A 21761-nucleotide genomic window follows, 5' to 3' on the forward strand; every position below is an offset into this window, starting at 1 on the left:
TGAAAAAGCACTTGGCTCACTTCCATGTACGTGGACTAGAAAATGCTTAGAGATTTTTGGGATTAGTAAAACATTAAAGTGTTGATGAATGCATGAAATAAATCTAGTAGCCAACAGTAAAGTTTACTGGCAAAGTCAAAATTGAATAATTGATAATAATTGGTACCATTAACTCAATGTCAATTCTTAGCAACCACATAGATGGACCTCAGCTTAGCCTTTCAAGATCTCCCTGTGGTACACACACTGTCACTGAAATCAAGTCCATTCATCTTGCTGCTGGTTCTTCTTCTTTTCTTTTTATTTTCACCTTTCCCAGTATTGTGGTGGACATCTCAAGGAAATATGTTTTCACTTAATATGACCACTATTGTCATTTGTGACTCAAATGAGAACTCTGGATTGATTTGTTCCATGATCCTTTTCTTGGCTATCTGTTGCATAAGTCTTCTCCAACATCAATATTCTTTCTATCCTGCTTCTTCAAGTCCAATCTTTTGCTTTCCATAAAATGGGACAAAAAAGAAATCCTTGGCTTGTATAATTCTGATCTCTGTAGGTATTCATACGTTGTGGCATCTGAAATTTTTTTCCAAGGCCTTCAGACACTCACCTTTCAATCAGCATAATGGTTGAATAAAAAAGGAAAAAATATATAGCCTTGTCTCACTTCTTTGCCACCCTGAGGGCAGTCTGTTTCATTATGTTGCATCCAGACACAATTAGTTAAAATTAGGAGGATGTTCTCATCATTATCACATTCACCATTTGTTTTAGCAATAATGTCATCCTCACATTTAAGCAACTCTTAAACAAGATCCAAAAATAATTCATGAATGGATGACCTAAAGTTATTTGAAAATCAAAAGGAAAAAACTTGGATCTCTCCTGGAGACAGTCCATATATTTAGTGAGGATATAGGAATGCACTTTTGTCTATACAAAGGTGCAGCTTTGAAGATTGAAGGAGGCAAAATCGTTAAAGAAGACTGATTAGAAGCTAATGAATGCAAATGCCATGAAACAATTGATACCAGAAGAAGGTTTATTAAGGATTAATGGGAAGCTTCCGACTTACTACATGAGCAAGTTAAAAAGAATACCAATTCTGATTATATCAAACAAATTTTAAAAATTGAAAACAAAATTAAGCATGGGGAATATAATTAAAGACATAAACACTTGGGCTGTTCCTGCTGTTCAATATAGTGTGGGTATAATTGATTGGGCTCAAGCTGAATTAGACATACTTGATAAAAAAAAAACACCAAGAAAATTAATGACCATGCTTTTCACATAAGAGGTGAGATTGGTACGTTCTACTTCGCCAGAAGTAAAGGTGGGAGAGAATTACTTCAAGTCGAGCATACAAGGGTAGAAGAGAAATATGGCCTGAATGATTATAATAAAAAAAAGCACTACTGGTAGAAGTTTGTAAAACCTAATTAATGCCTAGAAATTTAAATCTCTTCATACTCAATATGATATTGAAAGAAAATAAAACCAAAATTTGACTTGGCAATGGCTGAAATAGTTAAAAAGAAATTGAACAATAATCATGGCAGCTTAAAAACATAGTATGCAAGCAAACATTAATGCCAAAACTGAACATATTTCAAATGATAACAAATACTATGTAAGTTCAAAGAATACCTTATTAGTGGCTTAGCAAAACTAAGCCAAATTGAATATATAATCTATGGATAGAGTTGCAAAAATTTGGCACTGGAATTTATGTAAAACATTTGGTTTCATAAAAGCTGTGGGATCATAAACTTCAAAAAGCCTTAGAAAGTGAAGACAGGATTGTGTGAAGTTGAAAATACAGACCAGTATATTCTTGAAAGGCAACACACTATTATTATTAAGAAGAAGAAATGTTCTATAAATGTAGCAATCCAAGGAGATAGTTGAACAAATTTGAAAAACAAATGGAAAAATATTATGATAAGCAAATTGCAGTGAATGACTTTGGAAGGAAAAAAAGTTCTCTAACACCAATGTAATTGCATTGTTGGAGCTATATTAAAGAATTCACCAAATATGTGAAAGTTTTAAATTTGTAAGACCTAATAGTATTGACTTTGCCAAAACAAACAAACAAACAAAAACCCTTGCTAGGAACTTTCTACATAGTATGACAATACTGCTATGATTTCTAGTCTCTTGGTAAAATCTAACCATTGGAAAGAACCCATTCTAATGATATTCATTGGATTAATAGAGGAGAAGGAGGAGGAGGAGGAGGAGGATGATAACGACATATCCCAAAGGAATACAATATTCTATTGAAATTTAAAACTTGCTGGGCAGATAGGATACTTAAAAACTTTCTGTAAATTAGATTATGTTTCTACTTTTTTTCACTTTAGAACAAATGTCCCTAAAACAATGTGTATGATAGACTCACTGTTCCTCCTTGTTTATTGTCAGTTATGCAAATTTAATGACTCATAAAATAGTTTGGCTAATCTAAAGTTCCTTCCTTGATTCCATGCCATATATCCTTGATTGCATCACTAGATGGCTGTTGTGTGCTATTCTATTCTTTTAAAAGATCCTTCCTTCCTTCCTTCCTTCCCAATAGTGGTTTTTTTTTTACCTGCTCTGCTGTTTCCCAACTGTAATAATCTCACAGCCAAATCAAAAGAACATATCCATTCACTAACCTTCAGTATCTTTGCTGTTAATTTAGATGTTTCCCATGCTCCTGTTTGTTTATTTAAAATTCTGTTATTTGATTTCTAACGGTCATATATAGATGCATATTCTGTTAAAATATTTTCAAAAATGTCACTAACTTGTGTTGGTTCACTCTGTAGTTACGATTTTTAGTACAAACTCATGTTAAGAGGGATCAGGTGCTTCTGTTTTGGGTTTACAGACACAGTGATTTATACAATGCTTTGTGAGCTAATGGATCACTTTTGTAATTATGGAGGAGATACAGTAAACTGCTATGTGTAGGGGCAGGAACCAATTCAAGGAATTGGTCAGCACATGCAGATAGAAGAATAAGTGTTTGAAATGAACTAGATTAAGGTCTGCCCATCTAATTAGACTTACGTTTTATTGAAACTTGTACAACCTACAAACATGGGTTCATTTGAATGTGCCTTCATGCCTAACCAACCCACAGAACTTACACATACAGAAGGCTCTGGGGCAAGATAAGCTCCAATTCATCATGCTTGTTTTCTATGTGTAACAGATACATGTGTGGATTTCCCCCCCCCCCACTTGGTATTATGAAGGAAGACAGGTCGGGGACCATGATAGAAAAGATAGACATCTATGTTAAGATTTTTATTATTTATAGTATGGGATTTTTTTTTTTTTTTTTTTAGAAAAACACAAAATGAAGGCTTTTTGTGACTGAGGCTGCAATTGCCATGGACTGAAAGAAGTCTGGAGAGACTTGACTGGGAAAAGTACATAGGAGTTAAGATAAATAGTTAAGAACATAGTGTTAAGATAAATACATATCCTGAAATCTGAACCAGATTTCAGGATTTCAATTCTTAACTCCTATTTCCACTTGCTGATCTTTCTTAAAGAAAATAAATAAACAGCTACATTTGGGTTCCAGAGATTATTCTCAAGGGTGAACAATATTCCCCAACAAAGGAGGACAATATTTGTTTTTTGGTGATCATGCTGTAACTATATAGTTGGAAGTAATTATATAAAGAATTTACCTTCTTAAGTCTTGCCTTCATGTCCTCCTAGTCATAGCATGAACATGGCTTGGCTATTCCTTTTTTTTCTGCCATATTTTGCCCATCTGGTATTAAAGTAGACCTCTCTGTTCTCCTGACAGTTTCTGTCATGGGTATCCTCTGGCATCCTTCACTGACCATTTGGTTGCTGAGATCAAGAGATGGGATCACTCCAACCCCTACTAATCGCTATAGGCTGCTGTTAAGCACAGCCCTACTTCTATAGTTGCTTAGCACTGCCGTCTATGGCCAGTTTGGCTCCAATTGCAGCATCCTGTAATGTCATATTGGCACTTTCTATAGTGCTGGCCAGGTCTTTCAGTGGCTCCTTGTAAATATGGTTTGGTGCTTATCTGCAAGAGTGCTGAACCTCTTTTATAGCATGGGTGTAGTGGTTTCTTGGATGAAAATTAGTCCTGTGCCACATAGAAGATCAATATAAAGTGGGAAACAGATTTCTGCTAGCTATGGTCACCACTGGATATATTACAGACTTTCCCCCTTGTATCTACAAAAAAAGAGATTTAAAGTGATTGTGTAGTTTACAATTTTTGCTACTTTTATTATTTCTGAGGACTTGCACACATGCTACACTTGTTACCTTGCCCTTCGGGGACTAATATACTGCAGTTGCAATTCTTGTAGCCACGTGTGCAACACTCTACTACACTAACTCATGTAGCCTCTGGTGGCAGTGGGGATGGCTGTGTAATTCTGCCCACTCCATTCTGGATTTGGCAGTGCTGGGTTACATGCTGTTATTATATGTGGATCAATTCCAGTTGTGTGTTCTCTGTGCCCAACTACCACCTAGTTTTCAGTGCCTGCCATGATGCCAGAAATGTACTTATTGGCCATTTGCTGCCAGCACTGCCTCTCCTTTGCAGCATTAAATAAAGATGGATCTCACTCATTGGATCTCACTCATTAATGTTCCTCTCTCCTCCACTCTGTGCAACCACTTTTGCTTTTAATGCGTCAGGGTTAGGGCTCTTTCAGAAGAGTACTGGACTTGTATTCAGAAATACCCTGAAGGGTCATAGACACAAAGGAGGGAGTTATGAGGAACACCAGGAAACACTTGTCTGCTTTACCCCATTCCCCACTCTTTAGTACCAACCATTTGCTAGGCAGAGAACTTGATTGATGGCTCAACGTACTGTTTTAGGCATCCATGTAAAACTGAACTCTGTTCCATCCTTTCTAGGAAGATTAATTGGTGATGGCACTGGGTGGGAAGGGAAACAAAGCCAGGGTAATCCACCAATCCCTTTCCTTAATTTAGCCTCTAATAAATAAGGCAAAACAATACGGAGGGAGAACAGTCTAGAATAGAAGTGAGGACTTTGCTTCCAAATAGAGTTCAGAGTGTGTATGTCTGCAGCATTTGTAACTATAAGCTAATTTGTGAATGTGAAGATTACTGTTCTAGGAATTATATATGCTTGTTTATGTGTATGTATATATGTTTGTGTATGTGTATATGCATATGTTTGTTTGAATATGTATGTGTGTATGTGTATGGGGCTGTATGTATGTTCTTGTTGCTTGCTCAGTGCAAGATGGGATCGACATGAGTTGAAATAAATAGCTATAATTTGTCTTCTCTTCCTGGCAGATGGCCTTATGTTGACTCAATAAGCATCATTGTGAAAATTCTGCTTCAATCATATAGCTGCATGGGTCCAAATATCTTTAAAAATAGCTCTTTGAGCTCCTCCCCCTCAGTACTCTCCAGTAAAGCAGTAAAAGAAAGCATCTATAACAGGGCTGAACTGGGCCAACAGATCTAGATTGCAAAAATCTGGATGGCAAAAAAAAGACGGAGAGAAAATGCTAACTCTTTCTGTCATTTAGTGGTCATTTGGATTTTTGCTGCTCAGATCTAGCGGCCATAACCAACAGCAGAAATTGGGTTAAGACAAAGACCTTAAATGAAACCATTGACTAATAATTTCAAGAAGAAATGGAATGAAAACCCAAGAAGTGGGGCTAGGCAGGAGCCCAATAGGTTCCTAGGAATGATAGCAAGCATTATGGTTGTATCAAAGTTAGTCAGCCCTCTGGGGTATCATGGTGTTCCTCAGCCCTCAGCATGGAGCAGGTTTCTACCTCAGTTTTACTTTTGTTCTTTTCATATTATAAAATGCAAATGCATGACAGAAAAGGACTGCTTGTCCAGAAGGATTCCTGCCGTTTCACAGTTGTACTGATCGACGTTTCCTCCCCAGGGAGTTGCGATGGTTATATGGCCGCATTTTCATTTCCACAAAAGGTATGGAGAACTCATGTCCTTTCCAATGGTACCAGTTAATACCCTGAAGGCCAAAGAGAGGAAAAGGAATCAATATGCTTGGAACCATTTGCACAGCACCTCTTTCCAGTTATGAGATGCAAATGTATCACACTTTTTCAAGCCAAAATGTCCCAATAATTTGAGTGGGAACAGTTTATAATAATGACAAAAGTTTTAAAACTTTAAAATTTGTCTAGCTATCCTTACCCTTATGGCTGTGGTATCACCACTTATGTAGTACCAAACATTTGAACATAAATATTGTGAACAATGAGGTGTTAAACAAAAAACCACTTTGAGCTGCAGATAAAGAGATTATATTTTCATTTATTGTATATAATCTCTCTGTGAGTAGAAAATAAGGATAGCCTTGAGGTGGATAAGAGATAATTTAGGCTTGATATTTTAGTTGTTATTACCACTCCAGAATGCATATAATTTTATTATTTTGTAAGAACCGGAATTAAGTAAACAAAACAAGATATAAACATTCTATCCATAACCACATTCAGTCTTAAAACACTAAACTTTTTAATTTTTTTCTCCATATAAATCTCCTCAACATGCAGACTACTGGTGCATTTAAAACAGTGAGACTTTTTTTCCCTGCTGTGTTTAGTTCTCTACAAGGCATATTTTTTTATGGCGAAAAGGATTTGAATATTCAAATTTATATTTTACCTGAACTCTGGTTTAATGTAGTGCAAAATTCTAACTCTTCCAAACTATTGCCCCATTCTCTGTTTTTTAAATATAATCTTTTCTGTTTTATTTTAAAATAGTTTCCTAAAGCTCTAAATATAAAACCTTATATAATTTTTAGGGAATAAGTATAACAACAACAATAGTATTAATAACAAATCCGAGGCATGGGGAAAAGATAAACCCTGACCATTTTTTCCATACTGGGGTTTGAGCTTTATGCCATGTTGCTTTCAAACTGTAAGTAGCCTATAAAAGTATACTTTGCTGCAGTGGCGCCACCAATAGATATTTGGGCTGGAAGAAAATTATGTAGACTGGGGTGAGATCCAGATGACTCTCTCTTCCCCATAGATTGTTGTTGTTGTTGTTAAAAAAGCTTTTGGCATTTGGTGAAAATGTAAACTGCCATTTGTTATTAGTTATGTGGGGTTCTTGGTGATCTCTGAGCTTGTTTTCTTGCTGATGTTTCATTACCCAAACTAAGTAACATAATCAGTGCTGTTAGTTAATTTGATCCCTGAAACTAATCAAATCTAGATGACGAATTGTCTGGCTTCTCACTCACTCTTATATCCTTTCCAGAATAGACTCTTTCTTGCAAACAGTACTGTATCGATCCTACTCTTACCTGGCTGTGTCGGGATTCACCATATTTACCATTGAGGTTAGTTCGATGACAGTTTTTATACCACCAGGCCCCTTTGTATGACATAGCACAGTTTGTAACGGCAACATCATTGTCCCTGTCTTTGGTGGAAAATGGACGTCCCTGATGATAGCTGAGCGAATCCCCTGCAAAATAAGGCATTACCTTTAATTTTTTCCATCAACAAAAGATTGATATTTTGGTTTCTATTATTGGAACTACAATGGTTTCTATTGTTTGGTTTCTATTTTGGTTTCTATTATTGGAACTACAATAATATCAAATAACTATAAGAAAGCTCTGATTCCAGAGCTAAGAATTTAAATGTCTTCACTGCACCTGTTTTGTTTCATGCGCTCAGGTGACCATCATCAAACCATGTTTGCTAAGTAAATGGGTGTACTGTAAACAGATAGCACTTGGCTGTTTATTTTTGTAGGAAAAGAGAACAGCTGAACATTTTGACATAAAACAGTAGCTTTCAGAGTCAGTGGCTACATCCTCCAATACACACTTTGCTCCAATACATATGCATATTGTATGCTGGTTTTCAGGATCCTTAAAGACTGCACTGTTAAATGAGTAGCATTTTCAGCTTTTGAGACAACTGAGATACTAGAACAGCTGATTAAACCTTTTAAAACTAAAAAAACCTCCTATTAGTTTCTATAGAATTGTGTTTTATAGAAATTGATTATGGAATCAATTTTATATGCAGATGTTAAAGGGTCTAGGACAACTTGCTGCATCCAACTCACCCTGGCTGTCTCGCCCCAGCTATCCAGCCCTGGCCAACTCACCCCAGGACAACTTGCTGCAGGACAATTCAATACGGGATAACTCAAGAGAGGGACAAGAGAATTGCAGCAGGCCTTGCTGCAAAAGGTTTTAAGTTTGAATCTTCTCAAATTAGAGGTCCTTAAGGCTGAAGTGAGCCAGAGTTTGGAATCCCAGCAGCCCATTGGCCAAGCCTGATGTAAACATGGCACCCCTGGGTACTCCCTGCACAGATCCAGGCCGAAAGTGTGGTGCATGTGTGAGAGAAGGCCCACCACTGCTGCCATTTCTTCCAGACATGCCCATTTCAAGGACCAGCTGCTCTACTGACATCCAGGTACTGATCCTGCACTTCCAGCCTTACCAAATGCTCAGGGCTGGAAGGAGAAACAATGGGCTTGGGGCTCTTCGGTGGTTTCATTTTAAAAGGGGTTGCAAATTTCTCTAGGGATTTTTACTCAGCCAGAAAGAATTCTTAATTCGTCCAGTGGCATTTTCCTGCCCAGTCAATGAAGGATTCCTCAGGGATTCCTGGGATTCCTGGGATTGGCCCATTTGCTCCCACTACGCCATGAGGAGTCGAAAGCAGGGGGGGAAAAGGGATGACAACAGCATCCTTCAGGATGAGCACCAATGCATCTGCTTTTCCTCTCCCCAATGCCCCCCTTCTCCCCTCTCATAGTCTTAGCTCCAAATCTGCCCTTTCCCTTCCTCCCACAAGCCTATTTTTTTTAGAGAAGAGCAACAAAGATGATTAGGGGATTGGAGGCTAAAACATGAAGAACACTTGCAGGAATTGGATATGGCTAGTCTAGAGAAAAGAAGTACTAAGGGTGATATGATATCAGTATTCCAATAACTAAGGGGCTGTCACAAAGAGGAGGGGGGGGAGAGACAACCTATTCTCCAAAGCACCTGAAGGGAGGACAAGAAGCAATGGATGGAAACTAAAACCTAAAACTAAGGAGAAATTTCTTGATAGTTAGAACAATTAATCAGTGGAACAATCTGCCTCCAGAAGTTGTGGGTGCTTCAAACACTAGAGATTTTTAAGAGGAGATTGGACAATCATTTGTCTGAAATGATATAGGGTTTCCTGCTTGAGCAGGGGATTGGACTAGAAGACTTCTAAAGTCCATCCTAACTCTGTTATTCTGTTATTCTGAAGGGGAGAATAACTGGGAGTGATGTCAAGGAAGTGGTTCTAAGGGTGAAAGCACATAGATTAGTTCCATCATCTCTCCCCCAGCCTTCATTTCCCCTGCTCCATGAGAAGAAGATAGTCTGTTGAGATAGTCCGGGATGGGAGGAGTAATTCTTAAAAGCATACCAGCAGTGCCATTATATTCCCCTATCCGGAGCTTGTAGAGATTCCTGGCATCTCCAATGGAAAACTTGTCATAATAGGCATAAGTTGTTTCTTGACCATCTCTCATATCTATCCGCAGTTCATAGCGCCCTTGTGATGTGATCTTGTGCATATTATCTAACCCTGGAGAAAACATAAACAGAACATGAACAGAGATTTTATAAGATCTTGTATCTAGAAATCTGTAAACAATGAGTAATGGAATTCATATTTCAGATGGCATGGAATTTGGATTGAGAGTAGAATGGATATCTACCCTAAACCTACTTGTAAAAAAGAAATCTCTCCACTGTCCAGGTACACTTCCAATTTTGGGTGATTATGGCCATGTGCTGGAAGGTTCTAGATAATGGACCTCAGAAATTATCCCTCCCCTTTGAAACATCTTCAAATGTAGTCTTGGCTTTTCACTGCAGTTATTTCTGTCTATTTGGCTATATTTTACCCATTTATTATATTGTATTCAGGAAAGAATTTATAAAAATAAAAACCAATAAAATGTTAACATATTTCATTGGTTGTGCTAAAGATACTAGTTTCCTTTGAAAGATCCAAATAAGTCTCTACAATATTTTTATAGCAGGTTACTATGCTGGGTATCTGATTTGGAAACCTTCTCTTCCAAAGCCAACTTGATGAACTTGCTATATGGGTGTGAAGGCTGCATTTACAATAGAATGACTATTAAAAACAATAACAACAACACTGATCCATTGGCCCAGCCTTTTAAGGAAGGGATAGCTTATTTCCTTATCCAGAAACTTTTCATGATGGTTATAGAAAGCTCTTTATGCTGAATGTCAAGCTGTTTTCACCTGACTACTATTGGTATCTTCATTTTATATGGGGAACTGACCAGCATGCACATCCACGAATTTTCCAAGATCATGAAATCCTCGGGCTGCAAGGATTATTTAATGAATATGATCACACTTATCTTGAACCATTTTATTCCAATAATTCATTTTGTATGTTTCTCTCACTAAAATTCATGACTATGCTGAAAAATTCTCTGGTGATTCTTGCATCTTGCCCCTTTAAGCACCTTAAAGGAATAGACAGAAGCTATCAATCTCTCTCCCAATGTTTTCCCTCTCAGATGGATTTCCAGATGTTTTTTTTTCTGGGAATGGGTGAGATATGATGAAGGCGGGGTCAAGGAGCCATGTGTTTTAAACTTCTAGGGGGAAACAAATCTGACAGCATGTTAAAGAGCAAAACGCTGCTACCTCAACGAAACATAGAAACACAATCAGCAGAATCTCTTTCTGCTGCTCTAGGCATAGAAAAGAAATAGTTCAATCCTTAATAATTTCTTCTACAGGTCTAAAGGAGACAATGAAGTAAAAAATGAAGTTCAATTTTTTTACCAAAATGCCCATCCAGAATACAGTAGTTATAAATTAAAAATTATGGTTTTTGATAAAAAGGAGAGTTAGGGCTACCTTTCATGATTAAATAAGTTTGCCAAATTGGTTCTTTGTTTTATGGAAGAGGAATAGTCTTAAATTCTCCTCTGCAGACCAGGCATATGTATTAGGCTAAATTGAAACTGAATATTTGTGTACAGTAGATGGCAGCATCTACTTGAACTTGGTTGTTTCTAAGGCAGTGTTCAGCCTGGTTAAGACTTGAAAAGGAAATCACTAGGAAATCCAAAGGTTGCAGGGTAGACTGGGAATTTGGGGAGGGAGGGTTGCTTGTGCATTACTGAACAGAAATTTATATAGTCATATTTGTGTAGTCACCTTGAGTCAGACTCAGTTTGAAAGAATCTTTACTTTTACAGAGTGCAGCTAGATTAAGGATTGGCATCTTCTCAAAACAGACTTTCTTGGGGCATGTTGTGTTTAATGTAGTATATAGTCTGTTACAGAAGAACAGAATTCTCTATAGTAAAGGAATTCATTTAATTATGCCCTATTGATATTTCCTTATAATACACAAAGGTAAGGCTAGGAATTATATTGTGCTTCTTATACATTGAGGGCTAGAAGGAATATAAACTTAATGCACAATAATTCTTTGGCATAGGCTTTTCTTTAAGCAGATACTATAATGCTGTGTGACTGCATGTAATATAATTAAAAGTATATGTGCATAAGACAATGATTCCATGTCATCTGAACAAAGAATTTGATCAACACATTCTATGGAAGCAAAAGGGCTTCATTACCTGAAAAATAAGGTAGAAGCCATTTTAGACTAGACTAGACTAGACTAGACTAGACTAGACTAGACTAGACTAGACTAGACTAGAATAGAATAGAATAGAATAGAATAGAATAGAATTCTTTATTGGCCAAGTGTGATTGGACACACAAGGAATTCATCTTGGTGCATACGCTTTCAGTGTACATAAAAGAAAAGATAACATTTGTCAAGAATCATAAGGTACAACACTTAATGATAGTCATAGGGAACAAATAAGCAATCAAATCATATTAGGAAACAGTCAATATAAATCGTAAGGATACCAGCAACAAGGTTATAGTCATACAGTCATAAGTGGGAGGAGATGGGTGATAGGAACAATGAGAAGATTAATAATAATGCAGACTTATTTATTTATTTATTTATTAGTCCAATTTATATTTATTTATTTATTTATTTATTTATTTATTTATTTATTTTTTCATGTTTGTATACCGCCCTACTCCCGAAGGACTCAGGGCGGTGAACAGCCATAATAAATACAAATACATATAGAAGTTAAAAACTATTAAGAAACAGATTTAAGTAATTTAGGCTCAAAGATTAAAAACATCCAAATTTATCTAAAGAGGTTTAAAACCCAATTTAAAAGCCAGTTTAAAAGCCAATTAAAAAGGGAGAGTTAGGCCAGACCAGCTTGTTGGAATAGAAATGTTTTCAGGGCACGGCGGAATATGCGTAAGTCTTGGATGTTTCATAACTCCGGGGGAAGCCCGTTCCAGATGGTAGGTGCCCCCACAGAAAAGGTTCTCCCCCTGGGGGCCGTCAGTCGACATTGTTTGGCCGACGGCACCCTGAGGAGTCCCTCTCTATGGGAGCGAACTGGTCGGTGAGAGGCTATTGGTGGCAGGAGGCGGTCTCGTAAGTACCCTGGTCCTGAGCCATGGAGCGCTCTAAAGATAGTAACCAAAACCTTGAAGCGCACCCGGAAGACCACTGGGAGCCAGTGCAGCTCGCGCAGGAGGGGGGTTACATGAGAGCGCCACATTGCTCCCATTACCACCCGCGCGGCCGCATTCTGGACCAGTTGGAGCCTTCGGGTGCTTCTCAAGGGGAGCCCCATGTAGAGAGCATTACAATAATCCAGGCGTGAGGTGACAAGGGCGTGAGTGACCGTGCGTAATGAGTCCCGATCCAGAAAGGGATGCAACTGGCGAATCAGGCGAACCTGATAAAAAGTCCTCCTGGCTACGGCCGTCATATGCTCTTCAAAAGACAGCCGTGAGTCCAGGAGGATGCCCAAGTTGCGAACCCCATCTGTGGGGGCCAACGACTCGCCCCCAATAGTCAGAGATGGTGCCAACTGACTATATTGGGACGACGGAAACCACAGCCACTCGGTCTTGGATGGGTTGAGTCTGAGTTTGTTCCTCCCCATCCAGATCCGTATGGCCTCCAGGCACCGGGACATCACTCGAGGGCATCATTGGGGTGGTCTGGGGTGGAGATGTACAGCTGGGTGTCATCAGCGTTCTGATGGTACTTCACCCCAAAACCACGGATGATCTCACCCAGCGGCTTCACATAAATGTTGAATAGAAGGGGCGAGAGGACCAATCCTTGTGGCACCCCACATATAAGGGGCCTCGGGGTCGACCTCTGCCCCCCTGTCAACACAGACTGCGACCGGTCAGAGAGAAAGGAGGAGAACCACTGTAGAACAGCGCCCACCACCCCCAACCCTTCCAACCGGTGCAGTATGATATCATGATCGATGGTATCAAAAGCCGCTGAGAGGTCTAGTAGGACCAGGACAGAGGAGCAACCCCTGTCCTGAGCCCTCCAGAGATCATCAACCAATGCGACCAATGCTGTCTCTGTGCTGTACCCGGGCCTGAATCCCGACTGGAACGGATCTAGATAATTCGATTCATCCAGGTACTGAGGCAGTTGTCGTGCAACCACACTCTCAACAACCTTTGCAACAAAGCGAAGGTTGGAGACAGGACGATAATTTGCTAATACAGCTGGATCCAGGGAGGGCTTCTTGAGGAGGGGCCTCACCACCGCCTCTTTCAAGACGGTGGGAAAGACACCCTCACTCAAAGAAGCATTTATAATCTCCTGGAGCCAGCCTCGCGTCACCTCCCGGGAGGCCAGTACCAACCAGGATGGACACGGGTCCAATAAACATGTGGTCGCATTTAGTCTGTTCAGTATCCTGTCCATGCTTTCGGGAGTCACAGGATCAAACTCTTCCCAAATAATATTCTCAGGACCTGCCCCTGTCATCTCCTCTGGATCAATCCAGTCAGAGTCTAGCTGTTCACGAATCTGAGCAATTTTGTCATACAGATATTGTACAAAATCCTCAGCTCTACCCTCCAAGGGGTCTTCCCGCGTCTCTTGATGGAGCAGAGAGCGGGTCACCCTAAACAGGGCGGCTGGGCGATTATCTGATGATGCAATAAGAGTAGAAAAGTAGTTACTCTTCTCTACTCTTATCGCCACTAGGTAATTCTTAATATGAGATCTTACCAGTGTTCGGTCGGATTCAGAACGACTAGCCCTCCAACTGCTCTCTAGGCGTCTTTTCCGGCGCTTCATCTCCCTCAGCTCCTCAGTATACCAAGGAGCCAGGTGAGACTGGCGCCGGGTCAGAGGCCGCAAAGGCACGACTCGGTCTAAATCATCAGCCGCCGCCCTATCCCAGGCGGCCACTAAGTCCTCAGCCGAGTCGTGTGCTAGAACCTCAGGAAATGGCCCAAGCTCCATCTGGAATCTCTCAGGATCCATCAGGCGCCTGGGGCGGAACCACCTGGTCGGCTCCGCCTCCCTGCGGCGGGGTGTGGCGGTTCGAAGGTCCAGGCCACCCTTCTCCATAGACTCAGGACGGCTTACAATGCATTATAGCAATAGCCTGCATACTTTTATGTATATACCTGCTTATTAGGGCTTTCGGCCCCCCCTAAGTGGTGTTGTTCTATACAAAGCTGTAATAACTTAATAACTAGTTTGACAGTGTTGAGGGAATTATTTGTTTAGCAGAGTGATCGCGTTCGGGAAAAAAAACTGTTCTTATGTCTAGTTGTTTTATGTGTTTTCATAGCATGTGGTTTGTTATTAATAAAAATCGGAACAAAAAATGAATAAAGCTGCCAAGCCAACCAGACTATTTGTTGAGGCAGAGAGAACAATGATTAAAAAAGACAATTGGGGGGAAGAGGAGACAGAGAGAAGATGTGTTCATGTTTTCAGGTGCTATGATGAACAGATATCTAGTCTCTCCACAGACAGTGTAAGTGGCAAACAAAGTTAGTGATTTGTTACCCAGCCAGAACTCATCCTCCAGGTTTCCAAAGCCAATGCGATAGTCTGCCCATTTGCGAAAGAAATCAGTCAATCCATTCTGTCTTCTCTGGAAAACCTGCAAGGAAAGATCAAGGTGAAGGATACTGTAAGAAATGAGAAGACTTTCAATATGTCTTGCAGGAAGATGTGTGGTTTTTCTAACAGAAAACTTCAAAGGGAAAAAGTTGATGAGTTTAAAATAGACATAAGAAATTTCAGGGAGTTTCTGAACTGGTTGTACTCTTTCCTTACATTCAGTGCAAAAATTTATTTACCAGATTTTTAAACCACTGCATTTTTTTAAACTTCAGACAATTTACATACCTAAAAACATCTACAATACAACAATACAAATGAAAAAAGTAAAACTATAAAAACCATTACCATTGATGTCAGTTAAAAAAAAACACACCACTTCTCTGTGGAAAGATTTGGCATTACCCACTATGGAGGAATAAGTGGTAGAAGTGAGAGAACTTTCAGGGAGGTCTTATTATTTTGGGGTGTGTGGAGCAAGATGGGGCTCCTCTTGCCATCTTACCTGATTTCCAGTTCTGTGTTTAAATATTTTCGGGGAGGGCTTATTTTCAGGGGGGAGGCTTATTTTAGCGCATGCGCTCAAAAGCCCAATTGGGCTTATTATCAGGGGGATAATAAGGTCTTACCAGGCCTTATTTTTGGGGAAACAGGGAAATTACCCCAAAATCTTCTGGAACAGTTTGATTTTGACCAACGTCTAGAAGATCTGCAGAGCTGGGGCAAGCTGTCTTCCTGTGGTTTGCTCCAAGAGAGAGGTATCTCTTCCTAATCTCAGCCATTCCAAGGGAGGGAATGGCTGAGGGCTGGTAGAGGGAACTATGATCATTTTTTCCCATATAGTTTGTATTAGACAGATTAATTCTGGTTGAATGAGGTAGTCCTGAAGATATGTATATTCAATACTGAATGTTGATTATTGTTATGTGGGGTGAATGAGGACGCAGCAAGCCAGAGTAGTTAGTGACAACAGCTCTTTATTATATGGTGAGACTCCAGCAACTGACCAGGGGAGCCAGCTCCCTTTATATACCTTGCAGCTGTGGTGGTCAGCCAATCAGCTGAGGGTCAGTTAATTCGAACTTCCCGCCAAACAAACCTATTTACATAACACTCCTCCCCTCCCAGAAGTCACTTGGGGTGTTATTTGCATACATAGTCTCTCAGGTGACTAGGGCGTGTATGAGTCCTAGTTGACCTGCGCAGTTCAGTCGGAGGGGCGGCGTCGAGCAGGTCGGAGGGACTTTCTGTTTCTCCCTGCTCCGCCAATGAGGCCTCCGGGACCTCCTCGTGGGCGGCGACTTCTTCGGCTGTTGGGACTACCTCGACGGGGCGGCGCTGGATACCAGAATCCTCAGCTAAGTCCTCCGCTCTACTCGGGCTAGTGGTTTGTGCCTCTGGTTGGTAGTCGTGGTCGGAGATGGGGTCGTCTAATGTATCGTCGGTGTTTGTGGTTACTCGTTTTCTTAATTGGTCAATGTGCCTGCGCCAAACTCTACCGTCCCCCATGTCTACCCGGTATGACTTGGGGCCTGTGATTTCTGTGATTGTTCCTGCCTCCCAGAGTGGGCCCTGTCCATAGTTTCTTGCGTGTACCGGTGTTCCTATGGTGAACTCTCTAAGTTTCCTCTCCCCCCCCTTGAAGACCTCTGGGGAGTAATTGGGGTTGAGTCTATCTAGTATTCCCCGGAGTTTCCGCCCCATTAATAGTTCGGCCGGACTTCGGCCCATGGCCGTGCAGGGTGTGGAGTGCTGAGCTATTAAGAACTTGTCTACCCTTTCCTGCCAGTCCCCGGGGCTTAAGCGTGAAAGGGCCTCCTTTGCTGACCTAATAAATCTCTCAACCTGTCCGTTACTAGCCGGGTGAAACGGGGCAGAAAGGACATGTCTGATCCCAAGTCCCGCTAAGTAGCCCTCGAACTGTGTTGCGGTGAACTGTGGCCCGTTATCTGACACTAGGATGTCCGGTAACCCATGTGTGGCGAATAATTGTCTTAGTTCTCTGATGGTTGCGTCGGTGGTAGTGGCCTTCATTAGCTTAATTTCCAACCATTTGGAGAATGCGTCTACGATGACCATGAAGGTCTGTCCGTGGAATGGGCCTGCAAAGTCAATATGTATTCTGGACCAGGGTCCCTGGGGTCTTTCCCACTCTCTCACAGGTGCCGTTGGTGGGTCTGATCTGGACTCTTGGCAGGGCTGGCATTTCCCCACCCACTCAGTAATGTCCGTATCCATGCTGGGCCACCAGACGTAGCTCCTGGCTAGCCCCTTCATTCTTACAATCCCGGGGTGCCCCTCATGCAACAACGTTAAAACCTTTTCCTTTAAATGTGAAGGAATAACAACCCGATCGCCCCATAGCAGACAATCCCCTTGCATTGTCAACTCATCCCGTTTTCCCGCGAATGGTTTAAATTCCCCGCTCCCAATCCTTTCCCGCCACCCCCTCATAACCCAACTTGCGACTGTCCGGATCACGTGGTCTTTGGTTGAGGCTCTCGCAACCTCGGTTGATGTGATGGGCCCAGAGTCCAAAACGTCTATCAGCAGGATGGGGATGCCGGGTGTGGGGTCTTCCAACCCGTCGGGTAGTGGGCATCGGCTGAGTGCGTCCGCGTTGCCCATGTCCGCCCCTGGTCGATGTACCAGGCGATAGGAGTATGCTGCGAGGAAGATGGCCCAGCGTGTCATCCTGGACGAAAGTGCTGCCGGGGTTGGTCGATCTCCCGCGAGGAGACCCAGGAGCGGGCGATGGTCTGTGATTAACTCAAAGTCCCTCCCGAACAAGTACTCGTGGAATTTCTTCACTCCCGAAATGGCGGCTAGGGCCTCTTTGTCGAGCTGGCTATAATTTCGCTCGGCACTTGATAGAGTTCGGGAGTAATATGCGATGGGCGCCTCTAGGCCATTCGGGAGTCTGTGGCTCAGGACGGCTCCCACCCCGAACGGAGACGCGTCACATGCTAGAACAAGGGGAAGCGTTGCGTTGTACTGGATTAGAAAGCTCTCGGCTGATAGCAGTTTTTTAATGCCGGCGAATGCCCTGTCCTCAGCCTTCCCCCATTTCCAAGTGGCCTTTTTTGTCAACAGTCTATGTAGGGGTTCTGCCACTGTTGCCTTGTCTTTAAGAAAAATGGCGTAAAAGTTTAATAGTCCCAGGAAGGCCTGTAATTCTGCCTTGTCTTTGGGGGTGGGTGCTTCTTGGATTGCCCTGATCTTGCTTTCTGTGGGGTGAATGCCGGTGCCATCTACCCTGTACCCTAGGAATTCGACTGAGGGGACTGCGATCATGCATTTGTTGCGTTTCACTCTGAGTCCTGCGTCCCTGAATTTCCTTAATACCTCCCTCAGTCTTTCTCTTAGCTGGTGCTCATTGTCGGCAGTAATGAGCACATCATCGAAATAGGGCACCACCCCGGGGATCCCCTGTAGTAGCCGCTCCATGGTACTTTGGAACAGTCCGGGGGCCACGCTTACTCCGAATTGCAAGCGGGTGCACTTGAAGGCCCCTCTGTGGGTTACGATAGTCTGTGCTTCTGCGGTAGCGCCATCTACCGGCAGCTGCTGGTACGCCTGCGCAAGGTCGAGTTTTGCGAAGATCTTGCCGGGGCCCAGGGAATGCAGTAAGTGGTGAACGACGGGCACTGGATAGGCGCTCTGCTGCAGGGCCTTATTTATTGTGCATTTATAATCAGCGCATATGCGCACTGACCCGTCCGGCTTGACCGGTGTAACAATTGGGGTCTCCCATTTGGCGTGGTCGACTGGAACGAGCACCCCTTGCTTGATTAATTTGTCCAGTTCAATGTCTATTTTGGGCTTCAGGGCAAATGGTACCCGCCTAGGCTTTAAACGGATGGGTGCAATATTGGGGTCTAGATTAAACGAAATCGGGGTCCCCACATACTTGCCAAGCCTTTCGTCGAACACGTCCTGGAACTCCTGCATCAGGTCTTCCTTCAGGGTGCTTCGAACGTTCCTTACTCCGGTGAATCCCATGCCTAGGGCCCTGAACCAGTCCATGCCCAGGAGGCTGGGGAGGTTGTCGCTGACGATGGTGAGGGGCAGTTTCTCGGTAAACTCCCCGTACTGGACTTGGAACTCGCCTCTGCCTTCGACGGGTATGCGGTTCCCTTGGTAATCCTTCAGTCTGCGTTGCTGCGGCTGGAGCTGTCGTTTGTGTACGCTGGGGATGACTTTCTTCAGATTCTCCCAAGACATGATGGATATTGGTGATCCCGTGTCTATCTCCATCTGGCACTCCCGTCCCTCGATCTCGACTGTGGTGTAGGTCTTTTCTCCGGGCGAGGTGCAGGTCTGTGCGATGCGTATGGTGTAGGCCCCAGCGTCTTCAAATTTCGCGCCCTTCCGGTTTCCGCCATCCCTGTTGGGCCTTCGGTGTGGCGCCATCTCGGATTGGGCAGTTTGGCCACGTGGTCTGTAGCTCTGGTGTGCCTTTGATCTGCAGACTCTAGCGATGTGGCCCCTCTTCTCACAGGAACGGCAAACGGCGTCCCTGAACTTACAGTTTTGTCGTGAGTGGGACCCTCCGCAGCTGGCGCATCCGTCTCTGGGCTCCCTCCGGGCTGTGCGGGACTGCTCGGTGCGGTAGACCTCCTCTTCAGACTCCCCCTCGCTCGCGGTACTTACGGCCTCTCGATGCACTGGCGCCGTCTTCTGCGTTGTTTTGGTTAGGTGGGAGCTCTTTAATCTCTCGGCGGCCTTTACTGACGACTCTTGCGCCCTGGCTTCGTCTAGCGCGATGAGTAGGGTCAGGTTTGACCTCGCAAGCAGCCTTCTCTGGAGCCGGCTATCTCTCACTCCGCAAATTAGTTGCTCTAGGAGCATCTCATCCAGGTCTCGGTACTCACATTGGGTTGCGGCCTTACGCAGGGCGGCGACGTACTCGCTGATCGATTCGCCCTCCTGCTGTAGCCGTTGCCGGAAATCATAGCGTTGAACGTACTTCGATGGCGTTGGTGCATAGTGGTCTTTCAGCAGGGTCTGTAGCGTCGACCAGGAAATGTTGTGGACCGAATTCGGCTCCGACAATGCTTCGGCTGTGTCGAAGACCTTTGGCCCGCAGTGGCTCAGGAACAGGGCTTTCTTCCGAATGTCCGGTAGCCCTTGCATGTCGTTTGCCACCATGAAGCACTCGAACCGAGACATGTAGGATCCCCACTTCTCTTCCTTGGGGTCGAAAGGCGCTGGCGGGGTGTAGGCAGACATCGTTTCGGGGATTCTCCTGTGCTCCGCTCGCTCGCCTGGCTGGATTCGGTTGCGGTCCCTTCTCTGAACGTGGCTTCAGCTCTTTCTCTCGAGTGTGGCTTCAGCTCTCCTCTGCTTCTGGCCTCAAAATCCCACCCTCGTCGCCAATGTTATGTGGGGTGAATGAGGACGCAGCAAGCCAGAGTAGTTAGTGACAACAGCTCTTTATTATATGGTGAGACTCCAGCAACTGACCAGGGGAGCCAGCTCCCTTTATATACCTTGCAGCTGTGGTGGTCAGCCAATCAGCTGAGGGTCAGTTAATTCGAACTTCCCGCCAAACAAACCTATTTACATAACAATTATCATCTCTTTTTAATCTTTATTGCTATACCAGCAGTTCTATAAACATCTGAAATATGATTTCTTCCCCACTTCTTTCAGGAAATCAGGGATGATTTCTGGCTGATAGGATATGTTGCTGGCAACTTCTCAAGGGAATCAACATGATGTGCTACTGTAGATGGAACCTAAACTATTTCTGCTCAGCTGTGAGAACAGCAAAAGCAAGATTTTTTTTATTTTAAGCCAATTGTGAAATTCATTCCAACCTGGAACATGGGCAGCTTTATCTGTGAAAGTTTGAATATGAAATTGAATAAGCAAGCTTTGAAGTGGATGGAGTAGGAATACATTTTTCTTCAAGAATTCATGCAGCTTATGTAAGAAATTTTATGGCCTTACTTGGCTTTACAGTATGTGAGTGCTTTATTGTTACTTTTGCTACCTCTGATCTATCTTTTGAGGATGGCTAATGCACAGTATCGACTGCAATCTAATCCTGTTATGTGTGTTTGTGTTTATGTGTGAGTGTGTAATTTCCTATCTCCTATATATGAAATGAAAATATCAGCAATAAGGCCTTTTGCCCATATTAAAAATGAAACACATTTCCTTTTGAGATTAAATCATCTCACAGGTCTTCTGTAGCCTATCCTGGGTCCACACATTCCCTCTAGCTGCAATATATTGAGCAGTGAACATGGAAATTTCACCGTTGATTAATTTCCTTGATAGAACCATGAATCAGTCGCAGCTTCACTCCCAAAAGGAGTTTCAGTGTAAAACCAATCACAAGGAACCTGATTGTAACTATTATTAACTTAGTCCTCAGGGCATGGGAAATAGAATATCTCAGCAAGTCATTCTGATGTTTGATTCATATTTTTCATTCCTGCTTTACATCCTTTATCTAAGAACTTTCATTCAGGTAAAATATACAGTAAGTATCTGTAAGATCCCCCCCCTTTGCTTTCCAAAATAAGTTTTGTGTTGAAAATCAGCCATTTAAAATGGGCCTCAATACAAATTTTTTCCATCTATTTGTTCTATAACAACAACCCTTAAAGTTTCACGCTAATAACCTCAGAGTCTCTGATGGACTAAAATGTTTTTTTTCATGATTTAAGATTCTTTTCAGAAAGCTCTGCTCTGCTA

At 42.5% G+C, this 21761-nt stretch overlaps 1 protein-coding gene across 1 annotated transcript in view; it reads right to left on the bottom strand.

The window, feature by feature from the left end:
* Positions 1 to 5917: 5917 nt before the first annotated feature.
* Positions 5918 to 21761, bottom strand: part of TNR (tenascin R) — a 123352-nt gene continuing 107508 nt past the window's right edge. Inside the window, exons 18-21 of the mRNA XM_070939226.1 lie at positions 14997 to 15093; positions 9474 to 9635; positions 7349 to 7512; positions 5918 to 6037 (exon numbers count right to left, since the gene is read on the bottom strand). Of these exons, the coding sequence (XP_070795327.1) occupies positions 5918 to 6037; positions 7349 to 7512; positions 9474 to 9635; positions 14997 to 15093 (543 nt within the window). The remainder of the gene's footprint in view (positions 6038 to 7348; positions 7513 to 9473; positions 9636 to 14996; positions 15094 to 21761) is intronic.

This window comes from Pituophis catenifer, unplaced genomic scaffold (genome assembly GCF_029215685.1).
Source record: "Pituophis catenifer annectens isolate HBS135680 unplaced genomic scaffold, rPitCat1.0.hap2 SCAF_3, whole genome shotgun sequence".
NCBI lineage: Eukaryota > Metazoa > Chordata > Lepidosauria > Squamata > Colubridae > Pituophis > Pituophis catenifer.